General features: G+C 41.3%; 1 protein-coding gene across 1 annotated transcript; it reads right to left on the bottom strand.

The window, feature by feature from the left end:
• Positions 1 to 3029: 3029 nt before the first annotated feature.
• On the bottom strand, positions 3030 to 11271 carry LOC133553560 (D(1) dopamine receptor-like). Its single transcript, XM_061901905.1, is given in 2 exon segments — positions 3030 to 6361; positions 10849 to 11271. A coding segment is annotated over 1 exon segment (1113 nt). The 5' UTR covers positions 6094 to 6361; positions 10849 to 11271; the 3' UTR covers positions 3030 to 4980.
• Positions 11272 to 17799: the final 6528 nt, after the last annotated feature.

Below are 17799 nucleotides of genomic sequence, written 5' to 3' on the forward strand. Positions count from 1 at the left end.
GGTATGGGGGGGGGTGGTAGCAGGGGTGTATATCCCAGAAGAGTTAGGGCTGCAAGGGGTTCTGGGTATTTGTTGTGTTGTGTCTATGTTGTGTTACGGTGCGAATGTTCTCTGGAAATGTGTTTGTCATTCTTGTTTGGTGTGGGTTCACAGTGTGGCGCACATTTGTAACAGTGTTAAAGTTGTTTGTACGGCCACCCTCAATATGACCTGAATGGCTGTCGACCAAGTATGTCTTGCATTCACATGTGTGTGTAAAAAGCTGCAGATATTATGTGACTGGGCCGGCACGCGAAGGCAGTGCCTTTAAGGTTTATTGGCGCTCTGTACTTCTCCCTACATCCGTGTACACAGCGGCCTTTTAAAAAGTCATAAATTTTACTTTTTGAGACCGCTACCGATAATTTTGAAACCAATGCCGATAATTTCCGATGTTACATTTTAAAGCATTTATCGGCCGATGATATTGTCAGTCTGATATTATCGGACATCCCTACTAACTAGCTTATGTAGCGACAATATTGACATATTGCTGCTGTTCATCACCTCTGAGTTGGTGAATATTAATTCTAAAATTAAAATTGTTATGTCTGGGTCGCATGGTTTTGTGGCCGTCTCCCCAAGATGCAGAAAGACGTCAGGAACCAGCGTGCAGGTATAAAGGCGATTTAGAAATTTTTTAAATACGAAATGGAAAGCGTTGAAATGGCACGGGAAGCTACAGCAAGGCTTAACAAGGTGATCCGAAAAAAAGGGAGCAGGAAGCTGGTAAATCTAAACTCACATGAAAATAAAAACCATCGTAAGCGTCGCGTAAAGCGAACAAGACTACCAGGCAGAATGATCGTCCCGACCACTAATCAGCACCCATGGCAACCAGGAATAAAAAAACAGGGTGCTGAAACACAAGTAAACACTAAAAAATACCAAACTAAACATGACAGTAAGAATGCATACAAAAGAATAAACACGTGTTTGCATCTCACATGAGTTTTGTCAATGATAGGCAAAAATAAGTTCCCCTTTAAAGTGGATCTATGATTAGTTTAGTCTTCTCTCACCTATAAATGTTGTTACAATGTGGGGTACTTGTGTTAAGTAATGCAAAAACGTCAAATTTAAAGGTTCATGCATTTTGACGTGAGCTCGCACGCAGTTTTGGATGCCATTTGGTGACATCACAGCCATGATATGTTTCATTGAGAAGCAGCTGACAAGACAGTCAGTAAAAGTCTGCTCTCCAAGGTAAATGTTGCATTACTTCATAAAATTACTGTAGTACATTCTACTCTGCTGTTTTTCATACATTATTTCTTATCTAAAATTTGTTATAACTTTTTAAAAAGCATTTAAGGCTACTGGGAGTGAAGTTGGAGAAGATGCAGGTGGAGGCCCCCTTGGTGTCCTGGGTTGTAGATTACCTGACTGACAGACCACAGTACGTTCGACTGGAGGACTGTGTGTCCGACAGGCTGGTCAGAAACACCGGGGCCCCGCAGGGTACAGTCCTCTCCCCTTTCCTCTTCACCATTTACACCACCAGTTTCCACTATCAATCAGAGTTCTGCCACCTTCAGAAGTTTTCTGATGACTCTGCGATAGTGGGGTGTATTGAGCATGGTGATGGTGAGGAATACGGGGCACTGGTGGAGGACTTTGTCACATGGTGTGGAAAGAACCACCTCCAGCACAATGTGACAAAGACCAAGTAGCTGGTTGTGGACCTGGGAAGGAGGAGGAGTACTCCGGCGACCCCTGTTTCCATCAGGGTGGTCGATGCGGACATGGTTGAGGATTATAAATAAGTCGGAGCTGAATGGGTCAAAACACGCTGAGGCTAGGATCCTTCAACGTCTGTACAAAGATGTTGAAGATGTTCTACGAGTCGGTGGTGGCGGGCGCCTTCTTGTACGCCGTGGCTTGCTGGGGCAGTGGGCTGAGAGCAAGGGACACATACAGACTGGACAAGTTTTTAGAGAAGGCCAGTAACGTGGTGGGAGTGGAGCTAAACTCTCTGGCGGTGGTGTCAGAGAGGAGAAGTCCAGCCAAACTCCTAGCCTTTATGGACAACACCTCCCACCCACTACACTCGGACCTTGCGGAGAGAATGAGCACGTTCAGTGGAAGGCTCAGACTCCCAAAATGTAACAGGGAACGACACAGGAGGTCCTTCATACCAACAGCCATCAGACTGTATAATGCATATGTTCCTTGACTGCACTTAAATGTAGAATATATGTATATGTAGAATATATTTGTATCATTCATATATTATATATATAATATATGTTATATATTATTTATTATTATTATTGTTTATTGTGAGCGAACTGTGGTGCCGAATTTCCCCCAGGGATCAATAAAGTACTTTCTATTCTATTCTATCTATTCTATTGCGTGTTAAAATTGTCCAGCGGTAATATTATGATTTTTTTTCAATGTTCAAAAAAACGCTCCCTTGTGGTCTACATAACTTGTAATGCTGGTGCTTTAGTCCAATTGTTCCATATATCAGATGTGTTTATCTTCAAGACTCTTTCTGACCGTCTCTTGACAATGCACCGTTTGGTGGGCGGTCTTATTTAAGACCAAGCCTCCTTCGATCGTGTCTCCACCCCATCAGCCATGTTGTGGTTTTTAGCGCTTTCATGTGGAGTCTACTGACCGATATCAGAACGATAAGCTACTTTTGATTAAAAATGGCTACAGCGAAGGATTTTAGCATACATGTGCATCTACGAGCCAGTCTGCCCCACAACAAGAGGATAGAGAAAAGGAAGGAATTTATTGACTGCAACTTTGGACTACAACTGGATATAAATGGCAGATTTGCGCAAAGCGGTGGACCTCTATCAAATATGGAGATATCCGCTGACGTAATGAAGGCAGAATATGTCACTAAAGTATGAAGGAGGTTGTTTTATAAATATCTCTACAATACTCAATGGTTTGATTTCAAATTGTTTGACTTATATGGATCCCAAATACACAAAAAAAGATACCAACAGGTAAGAAAAGTTGAATTAGTAGAGCGCTCTTCAGGCTATAAGGAAACACACAAAAAAGTTTTATTTTCATCTTATCTTGGGATGTGCTTAATGACATGCAGTCACATAAATGCTGCGAACATCTAATTTTGTGACCAGGTAAATTTCTATAATATTTATATATTTAAACAGTACGCATTTTCGAAATATAAATTATGCTACTTTTAAAGAGAACGGGGCGTGGTTTCATTTGCAATCTGGGAACACCTCCAGGATCAAACATCTTGCGGAAATATGCGCTTCAGTGTTGGTTATGAAAGTGACAATGGAGCAAAATTTGCACCAATGCATATCCAAGACAAATTATCTAGACCGGTGTTTCTTAACCATAGGGCCGGGGCCAAAAAAATATCTGTTTCTCAGCTGTGGTGCGTATGGGTTGCAGCCGTACTCAGTTGTAATACACTTTTCCACCACTTGTGTCAGTAATGAAAATGTCAAACAAACAGGAGAATTCTGAAGCTAAAGTCCAACCGAAATGTATTAGGCGCAAAAATTATGACTAAAATATTGAAGCTGTATTTTAATTTGCACTTACCTTTTATTTACAGTTTATTCAAGAAACACTTATATTGTTATTTATCATCAATGTAGTCATAATTGATTCATTTTGGCGTGTCGCAATTGTATGTACATTTATTTTTTTCTTCAGTTTTTAAGTCCCTTCTTTATTAATTTTTTGTTTTTTCGTTATCAGCTTGACCTAAGCCTTGATAATAATCTCTGTGATTGACACATTATTTCATAACATTTGATAAGATTTACCCTTTTAAACTGTAAGTAGGTTAGATGTAATTATTGAATACAATTAAGATCAAGAGTAAGATTACTAATTTAGCGTTATTCTTACTTGCCAAACTTGAGACCTCCGAATTCGGGGGTAGGGGGATTTGGGGGATGGGTTTAGTGGTAGCGGGGGGTGTATATTGTTGCGTCCCGGAACAGTTAGTACTGCAAGGGGTTGTGGGTATTTTTTCTGTTGTGTTTATGTTGTGTTACAGTGCGGATGTTCTCCCGAAATGTGTTTGTCATTCTTGTTTGGTGTGTGTTCACAGTGTGGCGCATATTTGTAACAGTGTTAGAGTTGTTTATACAGCCACCCTCTGTGTGACCTGTATGGCTGTTGACCAAGTATGCAGTGCATTCACTTATGTGTGTGTCAAAGCCGCATATATTATGTGACTGTGCCGGCACATTGATTGTATGGAGGAGAAGCGGACGTGTCGACAGGTTGTAGAGGGCGCTAAAGGCAGTACCTTGAAGGCACATCCCCAATATTGTTGTCCGGGTGGAAATCGGGAGAAATTCGATTGATTTCCCCTGGAGATTCTCGGTAGGGGCACTGAAATTCGGGAGTCTCCTGGGAAAATCGGGAGGGTTGGCAAGTATGGCGTTATTTGAATGGGTCCCGGGCCCCTATGTAGTAGAAATGTTGGGCCCTGAGGTCAAAAAGGTTAAGAATCCCCGATCTAGACCACTAGGAAGTGTTTTGAATGTAGATTGAAATCATATAGGTCCACTTTGAATTGTAATTAGCTTGTGTATTTATTTGCTAAACATGGTTGTTGTCATAGTTTCTTAATCTCATATTCACACAGGCATGTATGTGATGATGTCAAAGAGAGCAGCGTTGGGCAGCATGAGGGTGTGCGTTCTGCCCAGTCGTGGGATTATCTATTCCACGGGCCTCCCAGCCCTGCTGCGCTGCCCGGCACAACAGTCTTAATCTCAATCCCTAAATCCCCTTCTCCCTCGCTCGCTCGCTCGCTCGCATCCGTGTAGTGAGCGTGCTCACTCTGACAGTCTGCCTGGAGAGGGGGCCACTTGGCCGGTGCAACCAGGGTCCATGCAGGGTCAGCGCATCCATCAGTCACTCTAACACACGCAGAGCAGCGTCCCTGTTTGATGGCGACCCGACTCCTCCCTGGATGAGTCAGCGCTGTGAGGGAGTCATGAGTCATTTTTTGTTTAGACTGACTGTCTCGATGTTGTGGCCTCCTGGATATTGTTTGTGGCAGCCCAGCAAGATGGAGAAGGCCTTGCGAAAATCCGCGTTGAAGGCGTAGATGATGGGGTTGAGGGAGGAATTCGCCCAACCGAACCACACGAACACGTCGAAGGTGGTGGGGCTGATGCACGGGAAAGCCTCGCCGCCGCTTGACTCCTCGCAGAAGGGCACCATGCAGTTAAGCACGAAGAACGGCAGCCAGCAGCACACGAACACGCCCATGATCACCGACAGGGTCTTCAGGACCTTGGTCTCCCTCTTGAAAGTCATCTTGAAGGAGCTCTCGGATTCGGCGATGCTGCCGGAGCCTCCGCCCATGCTGTCGTGTCGGTTCTTGGCGCTCTCGGCCGCTCTCTCCAAAGCAGAGATCCTCCTGATTTGCCTTTGGGCGATGCGGTAGATTTGTGTGTAGGTGACCACCATGATTGCAACGGGGATGTAGAAGCTGATGAGCGAGGTGGAAATGGCGTAGGTCCGGTTCAGGCTAGAGTCGCAGTTCTCCGACGTGAGGTTCGATCTCAGAGAGGACGGAGACGTGGTTTGGGCCTTGTGCCACTTGAGCTGCACCGGAATGAAGGAAATGAGGATGGACAGCGTCCAGGCCGCGCTGATCATCACGTACGCCACCGTGGGCGTCATCTTGCGCTCATAGCGGAAGGGACTGGAGATGGCCCAGTAGCGGTCCAGGCTGATCACGCAGAGGTTGAGGATAGAGGCGGTGGAGCACATGATGTCAAAGGCCACCCAGGTGTCGCAGAAGGAGCCGAAGGGCCAGAAACCGGCGATCTCGGTCACTGCCTTCCACGGCATGACCAAGATGGCCACCAAGAGGTCCGACACGGCCAGTGAGATGACAAAATAGTTGGTGACTTTGGTGCGCAGGTGGCGGAACTTGGTCACGGCCGCGCACACAAGCGTGTTCCCCAGCAAGGTGGTGAGGATGAGCAGTGAGAGGAAACAACCGGTCAGGACGCGACCGGAGGAAGCCTCTTCCGGAAAGCCGCTGTCGAGGATGCTTGTCAAGTTGATGACGTCCATCGTTCAAGTCATGTTGGAGAACTGTTAGGATCTCTCCGGACGTCCGGGCTCCGCAGTCGTTTTATCTTCTGATAGATGGTGAAAGAGGGTTTTTTTTGTCCGGGCACAGTCCCTCCGAGGCCGACAGCGGCCCTTTGACTCGGCAGATCAGATTTGACATAGTTTGTGCTGCCGTGCTGAACACTTAAAGGTAACTCAATTCCTCAGTGTAACCAAACCTCTGCTGTTTCAGAGATCAGCTGTCTTCTTAGTCAGGTCATCGCCAAACCTGTGGATGAACAACATTGTTTTTTCAACATTTTTTATGGAAATAAACTCAAATGCTGCATTCACACACCTGACAGTGCTCACTTTGATTGTCACAGAGCAGAGATTAGCAACCTTTACTATCGATTCAGACATTTTGCCTTCTTTTCCACTAAAGGAGAATATAGTCTGGGGCCGCAAAACATAACACTGATTACAAACTTTAGGTAATGTTTATATTTTAGTTAACTTGCGATTAATTTCAAAAATATGTGGCATTATTCATATGTATATGTAAATGAATCACTTAATATATTTGGACTGCATACATACTGCTTTAATGGTTATCTGAAAGGGTTTATTGGTGTCTGGTGTCTGACAATAAAAATTGCATTTGTGTCCAAACATTGGGGCCTTTTTTAGTTGTTTTAAATGAAGCCAGTGAGTAATAACTTGTAATTAATTATGATTAATCTGAATACAAACGTGTGATTGATCTACATTTTATTTAAACAAATAATAACATGACAGCGCTGCATATAAACTTTAAGAAATAATAAACTTTTTTTTAAGGCTGTCTGAGATAAGGAGTTAACTCATGCAATTAATCGCAAAAAAAATCGCATTAATCATGTATATAAGTAGAATAATCATACAACTTATTTTGACTATACAGTTCGTACTCTTTTACTTTTACCACGAATGGTTACCTGAAAGGGTTTATTGCAGGGTCAGTCCAAATATTGGGAGCTTTTTTAAGTTGTTTTAAATTATGCAAGTGAGTAATAACTTGTGATTAATCATGATTAATCTAAATACAAAAGTATGATTAATCTAATAAAAAAATAATATTAATAATTTGACAACACTACTTATACATTTTAAGAAATTGTAAATGTAGCTGCTGACAGAAGCACTTAAAGTTAAAGTTAAAGTACCAATGATTGTCACACACACACTAGATGTGGTGAAATTTGTCCTCTGCATTTGACCCATCCCCTTGATAACCCCCTGGGAGGTGAGGGGAGCAGTGGGCAGCAGCGGTGGTCGTGCCCAGGAATCATTTATGGTGACTTAATCCCCAATTGCAACCCTTGATGCTGAGTGCCAAGCAGGGAGGCAATGGGTCCCATTTTTTTTTATATACTGTAGTCTTTGGTATGACTCGGCCAGGATTTGAACTCACAACCTACCGATCACAGGGCAGACACTCTAACCACTAGGGCACTGAGTAAGTTATTGTATAAAAGTTGTATAATTTCATAGTTGGTTATAATAAATAAATCCATCCATCCATCATCTTCCGCTTATCCGAGGTCGGGTCGCGGGGGCAGCAGCCTAAGCAGGGAAGCCCAGACATCCCTATCTCCAGCCACTTCGTCTAGCTCTTCCCGGGGGATCCCGAGGCGTTCCCAGGCCAGCCGGGAGACATAGTCTTTCCAACGTGTCCTGGGTCTTCCCCGTGGCCTCCTACCAGCTGGACGTGCCCTAAACACCTCCCTAGGGAGGCGTTCGGGTGGCATCCTGACCAGATGCCCGAACCACCTCATCTGGCTCCTCTCGATGTGGAGGAGCAGCGGCTTTACGTTGAGTTCCTCCCGGATGGCAGAGCTTCTCACCCTATCTCTAAGGGAGAGCCCCGCCACACGGCGGAGGAAACTCATTTCGGCCGCTTGTACCCGTGATCTTATCCTTTCGGTCATGACCCAAAGCTCATGACCATAGGTGAGGATGGGAACGTAGATCGACCGGTAAATTGAGAGCTTTGCCTTCCGGCTCAGCTCCTTCTTCACCACAACGGATCGGTACAACGTCCGCATTACTGAAGACGCCGCACCGATCCGCCTGTCGATCTCACGATCCACTCTTCCCTCACTCGTGAACAAGACTCCTAGGTACTTGAACTCCTCCACTTGGGGCAGGGTCTCCTCCCCAACCCGGAGATGGCACTCCACCCTTTTCCGGGCGAGAACCATGGACTCGGACTTGGAGGTGCTGATTCTCATTCCGGTCGCTTCACACTCGGCTGCGAACCGATCCAGTGAGAGCTGAAGATCCCGGCCAGATGAAGCCATCAGGACTACATCATCTGCAAAAAGCAGAGACCTAATCCCGTGGCCACCAAACCGGAACCCCTCAACGCCTTGACTGCGCCTAGAAATTCTGTCCATAAAAGTTATGAACAGAATCGGTGACAAAGGACAGCCTTGGCGGAGTCCAACCCTCACTGGAAACGTGTCCGACTTACTGCCAGCAATGCGGACCAAGCTCTGACACTGATCATACAGGGAGCGGACTGCCACAATAAGACATTCCGATAATAAATAAATACAGTGTATAAATATTCAGTTCATATTTACATATAATGTGATTAAAAATGTATTGTATTTGGTCATTTCATGCATTATATGTTAACTTTATTTTTGTTACAAAACCCATGTAAATATTGGAGAGGAACATATTTTTGTTTCCGGTTTGGTCAGATTGTTGGGGGGACAATGAATATGTGACGGAAGCAGCATGAGACAGCAAACATTTGATGGAAGAGGTTAATGGAGGCTTGGAAATAAACTTTATTCCCTCGGAAGTTTGTGAGGCCAATGAGGTATGATTCTTTGTCATAATGCATGTGACATCAATGTGTTTACTTTTGTTTTATGTCAGACTAATTGTAAGTTCTGTTTTTCTTACTCATTAGTTCTGACGGCATTATTTTTGGCATTATTTTGGAGGAAAAGATGGCGTGGCTGAAATAAACGTCTGTTTGAGAAAAAACGAACAACTTGAGCCTTGATTAAGACCTCGGAGGGAGTAACAGTAAACTTTTTTGTCGGGCTGTTAAGGATGAGGAGTTAACGGATGTGATTAGTCGCAAAAAGTATCGCATTAATCACACAACTTATTTTGACTGCACGTGCTCTTCTACTTTTACTGCGGATGGTTACCTGAAAGGCGACTATAAAGGTTGCTACACGGTCAGAGATCAATGCATACGTCAGTTCAAAGATGAGAGAGGAGACTCTGACTGGACTTTAGATGAATCTAGGGTTGTACGGTATACCGGTATTAGTATAGTACCGCGATACTAATGAATCATATTCGGTACTATACCGCCTCTGAAAAGTACTGGATACGTACCCAAATTTGTGGCATCATCCAAAACTAATGTAAAACATCCAAACAACAGAAGAGTAAGTGATTATTACATTTTAACAGAAGTGTAGGTACAACATGTTAAAAGAGAAAAAGTAAGCAGATATTAACAGTAAATGAACAGGTAGATTAATAATTCATTTTCTACCACTTGTCCTAATAATTTTGACAAAATAGTAGAACGGAAAATGACACAATATGTTACTGCAGCAGTTAAAATAGGAGCCTTTGTTTACTTCCTAAGAAAAGACAAGTTGTTTTGTATAGTCACTATTTTACTTAAGGTCAAACGTGCAATAATAAACATATTTAATGTACCGTAAGATTTTTTTGTTAAAATCGAGCCAATAATGACATTATCTTGTGGTCCCCTTTATTTAGAAAAGTACCAAAAAGTAATTTTGGTACTGGTATCGATAGCAAAATGTTGGAATCGGGACCACATTAGATGAAACAGTTACCAACTTTCGAACCAATAAATAAAGTGCATCCCAAAAAAAAACATTGACGATAAAATTGCCTTGGGGTTTCTTTTTTAAGTTCATTTCAATTATTGAAGCAAGCAAGAACCTCATTATCAATCCACCCAAAAAATTTTTTATTAACAGCACTACTTTTTTTCCATGCAGAATAAACTCTATTTTTGTTTATTTTGGGGGGGATTCATTCATGCTTATTTTACAGACTTGAATGCACATGATGCTTTTTAATAGCTTTTTTTCAAAACGTAAAAAAAAATAACCTGGCTTTAAATATGTACATAACATGTTTCTGTTTCACTTTTAGTGAAAATATAAAAACATATAAAAATATCAATTTCATTTCAGTTCTATGGGCTTTATTTTGAATAGCTTTTTACAAAACCAAAACAATGTCTGTAAAAATAATGAAGTACTCACATCCTTTAATTTATTTTGTTATGGACACCCTTTAATAATGATTGAAAAAAATATGTGGAAACATCCTAAAAAGGTCAGCATTAAGTATCTTAAGTGTCCTTTTAATGTTCAATACAATAATCAGCTGTGTTATCATCACCACTGTTGATCATGAGCTACTGCATTATAGTGAGGGTCATTGTTTCCAATGTTGTGGTTGCCTTTTTTATACAGCATACAAGAGGAAGTCCAAATATGGGTAACAGTTCCTACAGTATGATGCATGCAACATATTGAATATATATTGTTGATTGGATATAATTGAATTATTAAATAGTTGTCCCTAAATAAAGGCAGATTGAGGGTGTATCTAATAAGGTGTATTTTGGGGGTTGTTACCAATCATGTCAGTATGCTTCTATATAGAATCTCCCCTCAACACAAATGAAATAGGTGAAGAATTAAAAGTCACACATACCTGCATCCACTTCAACTCCTCAGACCAAGAGCGCAATTATCTCCAACACAATAGCCTATAAGCTTCCTCCATGGAGCAAGAGAGAGAAAAAAAAAAAAAAAAAAAAGCCCGTCCATGGCCACAAACATCGTGTCCTGGATGTAGTTGGCAAATAAAAAGACGTAAATAATAACATAATCCTGCGTGTCCGTGCGGGGTTGGCGTGCATTTGCGCGCCTCTGCGGACAAGCGCAGTGACATGTGCGCTCTTTCACGCTGCTTCTTCTTCCGTCTGCTGACCGTGTCCCATTTAGCACAAAGTCAAAATAAAAGCATGTCGTCTTTGCCGGTTCGGTTCAAAAATGGGATGTAAAAAGCCATTGTCCACACAGTCTAAATAGTGCGATGTTATCGGCCTTTTAGGTAAAATGTTCAGATTAAATGATGACTTTTTGTGCATGTATATACATCCATGCATGGCATGTGCGTGCTGTGCTGGGAAATAATATAGTTCATTTTGCACTGCTGTGCACTTTAATGAAATTAATAACCCGGGTTATAAAACTGAATCTGGACTGCGAGGAGGACAAGTGGGACAGTGGTTCACTGTCGCCATCTGGCGGACAATGTGAGCAACTGCACTTCGATAATAAACCCCCCGCCTGAGACTATTTTTCATGAATGAAATGTAGACGTGCAAACCGTGAGACCCCAAATGTTAACACCGGTCCTTCAGGCCCGCCTCGTAAATCTTACATGTTGCCTAGGAAAAAAAAAAAAAAAATACAAATGAAAACAATCCCTGCGGTATCTGTCATGCCGTTTGTTTTATTCACGTCATGCTGGCATCTTGCATGCAGAGCATAATGGAATTCAGGAACAATCGTGACATACCAGCTGTCGCCTTCCATCCATGTAGGGCCGTGATGGGAGCAGAACGGACAGCTTTTTGCCCTTTCCCTCTCTCGCATCCACACTAATAGACATGGCACATGGGGCTGATGCAAATAGGAGACTAAATATAGAACAATGGTTTGTACAGTAATATATTTTTTTAAATATTTGATTGTTCTTTAATTGTTCATCCAAATCATTTGCGTGTGAATGAGCGAGTAGTCAATTATTTAAAACATTGTGCATCATGTATGCACATAAGACAAACAATGATCCATGTATCCATTTTGGTATAAACTCAACTCGTCGTGTTTGGAGGAAGAAGAATACTTAGTTGCAGCCCAAGAACGCCATACCTACTGTAAAGCATGGGGGTGGAAACATCATGCTTTGGGGCTGTTTTTCTGCTAAGGGGACAGGACGATTGATCCATGTTAAAGGGGAACATTATCACAATTTCAAAAGAGTTAAAAACAATAAAAATCAGTTCCCAGTGGCTTGTTTTATCTTTCGGAGTTTTTTTTCAAAATTTTACACCTCCCGGAATATCCCTACAAAAAGCTTTAAAGTTCTTGATTTTCGCTATTTGCGATGCGACTGTCCATTTCCCTGTGACGTCATACAGTGCTGCCAATACAAACAACATGGCGGTTACCACAGCAAGATATAGCGACATTAGCTCGGATTCAGACTCGGATTTCAGTGGCTTAAGCGATTCAACAGATTACGCATGTATTGAAACAGATGGTCGGAGTATGCAGGTAGATAGCGAAAACAAAATTGAAGAAGAAATTGAAGCTATTGAGCGAATAGCTATTGACGCTATTCGGCCATAGCATGGGTGTACCTAATGAAGTGGCCCATAGCCTGGCTGCCTTATTAGCATCGCAGGTAAAATGTGCGGACCAAACGATCAGGACTTTCGCATCTTGTGACACTGGAGCAACTTAAATCCGTCGATTGGTAAGTGTTTGTTTCGCATTAAATGTGGGTATCTACTTTCAAATGTACATACAGCTAGCGTAAATAGCATGTTGGCATCGATTAGCGTAGCATGTTAGCATCGATTAGCTGGCAGTCATGCCGTGACCAAATATGTCTGATTAGCATATAAGTCAACAACATCAACAAAACTCACCTTTGTGATTTCGTTGACTTAATCGTTGCAAATGCATCTGCAGGTTATCCATACATCTCTGTGCCATGTCTGTCTTAGCATCGCCGGTAAAATGTGAAGACACTTTGGCAAATTCAATGGGGGTCTGGCGGCAGATTTCTTGCCAGTGGTGCAACTTGAATCCCTCTCTGTTAGTGTTGTTACACCCTCCGACAACACACCAACGAGGCATGATGTCTCCAAGGTTCCAAAAAATAGTAGAAAAAACGGAAAATAACAGAGCTGAGACCCGGTGTTTGTAATGTGCAAATGAAAATGGCGGGTGTGTTACCTCGGTGACGTCACGTTCTGACGTCATCGCTAAAAGACCTATAAACAGAAAGGCGTATAATTTGCCAAAATTCACCCATTTAGAGTTCGGAAATCGGTTAAAAAAATTCATGGTCTTTTTTCTGCAACATCAAGGTATATATTGACGCTTGCATAGCTTTGGTGATAATGTTCCCCTTTAAGGAAAGAATGAATGGGGCCTTGTATCGTGAGATTTTGAGCCAAAACCTCCTTCCATCAGTGAGAGCTTTGAATGGCTGACTAAATACTTTTTTGCCCCACTGTATATATATCACAGATTTTCAAAACAGGTACGTAGAGATGAAATAGCCTCAATTTTTCCCTGACCTAACATATATTCCGCTTTACCCTGTTATTCAGCACTGTATAACGGATAAACCACAGAAACCTCGACTATCATCAATTTCCCAGAAACACTTATCATAGTTTCTCTACATGGGTTGTTTTAACTAAAGATATTGGAGACAATGTTTTTTTGTTTTGTTTTGTTTTTTAACAAAAGTCATCTGCCCAGTCCAGCCCTGGTGATGCAGGTCTAGAACCTGCGACCACACATCACCACTAACTGGAAATTAAGTCAAACAGCACTACCCAATGAGCTGACAAAAACAACAACAAGCAACCGACAAAAAAAGACCTAATAATAGGCCTACCAGGTGTACAGTACTGATGTTTTTAATGCAGACACATGAAGTGTATCACCACAAAGAGGCTTTATTTTGTCCAGCCATGTTCTCTCAAGTAGAATCCTTGGTAAATGGAATCCTCCAAGAATCTGAATTAGCAATTAGAATCCTTGGTAGCAAATGTAATCCTTGGTGTCGTAAATATGTAATAGCAACTAGAATCCTTGGTAGAAAATATAATTATTTGTAGCATGAATCTGTAATAGCAACTAGAATCTTTGGTAGCAAGAATTTGTAGTAGCAACTAGAATCCTTGGTAGCAAATATAATCCTTGGCACCGTCAATCTGTAATAGCAACTAGAATCCTTGGTAGCAAGAATCTGTAATAGCAACTAGAATCCTTGGTAGCAAGAATCTGTTGCAGCAACTAGAATCCTTGGTAGCAAATAGAATCCTTGGTAGCAAGAATCTGTAGTAGCAATATAATCCTTGGTAGCAACTAGAATCTTTGGTAGCAAGAATATGTAGTAGCAACTAGAATCCTTGGTAGCAAATATAATTCTTGTTAGCAAGAATCTGTATTAGCAACTAGCATCCTTGGTAGCAAATATAATCCTTGGTAGCAAGAATCTGTAGTAGGAACTACAATTCTTGGTAGCAACTACAATCATTGGTAGGAAATAGAATCCTTGGTAGCAAGAATCTGTAGTAGTAACTGGAATGCTTGGTAGCAACTAGAATCATTGGTAGCAAGAATCTGTAGTAGCAACTAGAATCATTGGTAGCAAGAATCTGTAGTAGCAACTAGAATCCTTGGTAGCCAATAGAATCATTGGTAGCAAGAATCGGTAGTAGCAACTAGAATCCTTGGTAGCAAATATAATTATTGGTAGCAAGAATCTGTAATAGCAACTAGAATCCTTGGTAGTAAATATAATCCTTGGTAGCAAGAATCTGTAGTAGCAACTAGAGTCATTTGGTAGCAAATAGAATCCTCGGTAGCAAGAATCTGTAGTAGCAACTAAAATCCTTGGTAGCAAGTATCTGTGGTAGCAACTATAATCCTTGGTAGCAAATATAATTCTTGGTAGCAAGAATCTGTAGTAGCAACTAAAGTCATTTGGTAGCAAATAGAATCCTCGGTAGCAAGAATCTGTAGTAGCAACTAGAATCATTGGTAGCAAATAGAATCATTGGTAGCAATAATCTATAGTAGCAACTGGAATCCTTGGTAGCAACTAAAATCCTTGGTAGCCAATAGAATCATTGGTAGCAAGAATTGGTAGTAGCAACTAGAATCCTTGGTAGCCAATACAATTATTGGTAGCAAGAATCTGTAATAGCAACTAGAATCCTTGGTAGCAAATATAATCCTTGGTAGCAAGAATCTGTAGTAGCAACTAGAATCCTTGGTAGCACAAATCTGTAGTAGGAACTAGAATCCCTGGTAGCAAGTATCTGTGGTAGCAACTACTGTATAATCCTTGGTAGCAAATATAATCCTTGGTAGCAAGAATCTGTAGTAGCAACTAGAATCATTTGGTAGCGAATAGAATCCTCAGTAGCAAGAATCTGTAGTAGCAACTAGAATCATTGGTAGCAAATAGAATCATTGGTAGCAAGAATCTACAGTAGCAACTATAATCCTTGATAGCAACTAGAAGCCTTGGTTGCCAATAGATTCATTGGTAGCAAGAATTGGTAGTAGCAACTAGAATCCTTGGTAGCAAATATAATTATTGGTAACAAGAATATGTAATAGCAACTAGAATCCTTGGTAGCAAATATAATCCTTGGTAGCAAGAATCTGTAGTAACAACTAGAATCCTTGGTAGCACGAATCTGTAGTAGCAACTAGAATCCTTGGTACCAAGTATCTGAGGTAGCAACTACTGTATAATCCTTGGTAGCAAGAATCTGTAGTAGCAACTAGAATCATTTGGTAGCAAATACAATCCTCGGTAGCAAGAATCTGTAGTAGCAACTAGAATCATTGGTAGCAAATAGAATCATTGGTAGCAATAATCTATAGTAGCAACTAGAATTCTTGATAGCAACTAGAATCCTTGGTAGCCAATAGAATGATTGGTAGCAAGAATTGGTAGTAGCAACTAGAATCCTTGGTAGCAAATAGAATTATTGGTAGCAAGAATCTGTAATAGCAACTAGAATCCTTGGTAGCAAATACGATCCTTGGTAGCAAGAATCTGTAGTAGCAACTAGAATCCTTGGTAGCACACATCTGTAGTAGCAACTAGAATCCTTGGTAGCAAGTATCTGTGGTAGCAACTACAATCCTTGGTAGCAAGAATCTGTAGTAGCAACTAGAATCATTTGGTAGCAAATAGAATCCTCGGTAGCAGGAATCTTTAGTAGCAACTAGAATCCTTGGTAGCACAAATCTGTAGCAGCAACTAGAATCCTTGGTAGCAAGTATCTGTGGTAGAAAATAGAATCCTTGGTAGCAAGAATCTTTAGTAGCAACTATAATCCTTGGTAGCAAGAATCTTTGGTGGATAACGTTTCAGTTTTAACCCAAAAGTTATTTTTACATCTGAGTTCTTGTGCAGATGTATTTATGTTCACATGGAGGTCCTTTGTTACCAGGTAGGTCTTCATACCACTCTTTTGCTCGGTCGTGATTTAGAACTAAACTCGTTACCAGTTAGTCAATCATTATTGAGGGCCAAATGGGATCGATTAATCACATTCTTGATTAGTGATTAATCATGATTAATCACAGGTTTTTATTCGAGGGGGGGAAATACACAAATATTTCGATACAAAGGTAATTCGGTAGTCAAAATGTCATACAGGAACATTTTTTAAATGTTTTACCGAACTGGAAGACATTGATTTTCTCAAACCTGGTGACAGTTAGAATAAGAATTGAGTGCACAACTTGAAAGTATTTGCAACAATGTAGCAAACAAGGTAGGTGCACTAAAATAGAAAGTACAGTAGTAAACACAGTCATAAACAATTTAACACGGTGCACAATTTAAAACTGCATTTACTCCTAATTAGTTTAAAGGCCTACTGAAATTAGATGTTCTTATTTAAACGGGGATAGCAGGTCCATTCTATGTGTCATATTGGATAATTTCTCGATATTGCCATATTTTTGCTGAAAGGATTAAGTCGAGAAAATGGACGATAAAGTTCGCAACTTTTGGTGCTGCTAAAAAAAAAGCCTTGCCTTTATCGGAAGTCGCAGACGATGACGTCACAAGGGTGAGGGCTCCTCACGTCCTCACATTGTTTATAATGGGAGCCTCTAGCAGCAAGAGCTATTCGGACCAAGAAAACGACAATTTCCCCATTAATTTGAGCGAGGATGAAAGATTTGTGGATGATGACATTGATAGCGAAGGACTAGAAAAAAAAAGGTGATTGCATTGAAACGGATTTAGATGTTTTTAGACACATTTACTAGGATAATTCTGGAAAATCCCTTATCTTTCTATTGTGTTGCTAGTATTTTAGTGAGATTAAATAGTACCTGATAGTCGGAGGGGTGTGTCCACGGGTGTCTTGAGGCCAGTGTCTGAGGGAAGTCACGGCAGACACAGAGACGGCGGTAAGAGGCGACTTTTTAACACAATTTTCTCACCGAAACCCACCGGTTGACAAGTGGTCGGGAAGCGTGTTCGCTTGACCGCTCTGATCCATAGTAAAGCTTCGCCTCTGGGAATTTTAAACAAGGAATCACCGTGTGTTTGTGTGGCTAAAGGCTAAAGCTTCCCAACTCCATCTTTGTACTTTAACTTCCCCATTATTAATTGATCAAATTGCAAAAGATTCAGCAACACAGATGTCCAAAATACTGTTTAATTGCTGCGATGAAAAGAGACGACTTTTAGGTGCTGCGCTAATATGTCCTGACAGTCCGTCATTATTCCACAATGTTTTCAACAAGAAACTCCACAGGAAATTTAAAATTGCAATTTAGTAAACTAAACCGGCCGTATTGGCATGTGTTG

This window comes from Nerophis ophidion, linkage group LG05 (genome assembly GCF_033978795.1).
Source record: "Nerophis ophidion isolate RoL-2023_Sa linkage group LG05, RoL_Noph_v1.0, whole genome shotgun sequence".
NCBI lineage: Eukaryota > Metazoa > Chordata > Actinopteri > Syngnathiformes > Syngnathidae > Nerophis > Nerophis ophidion.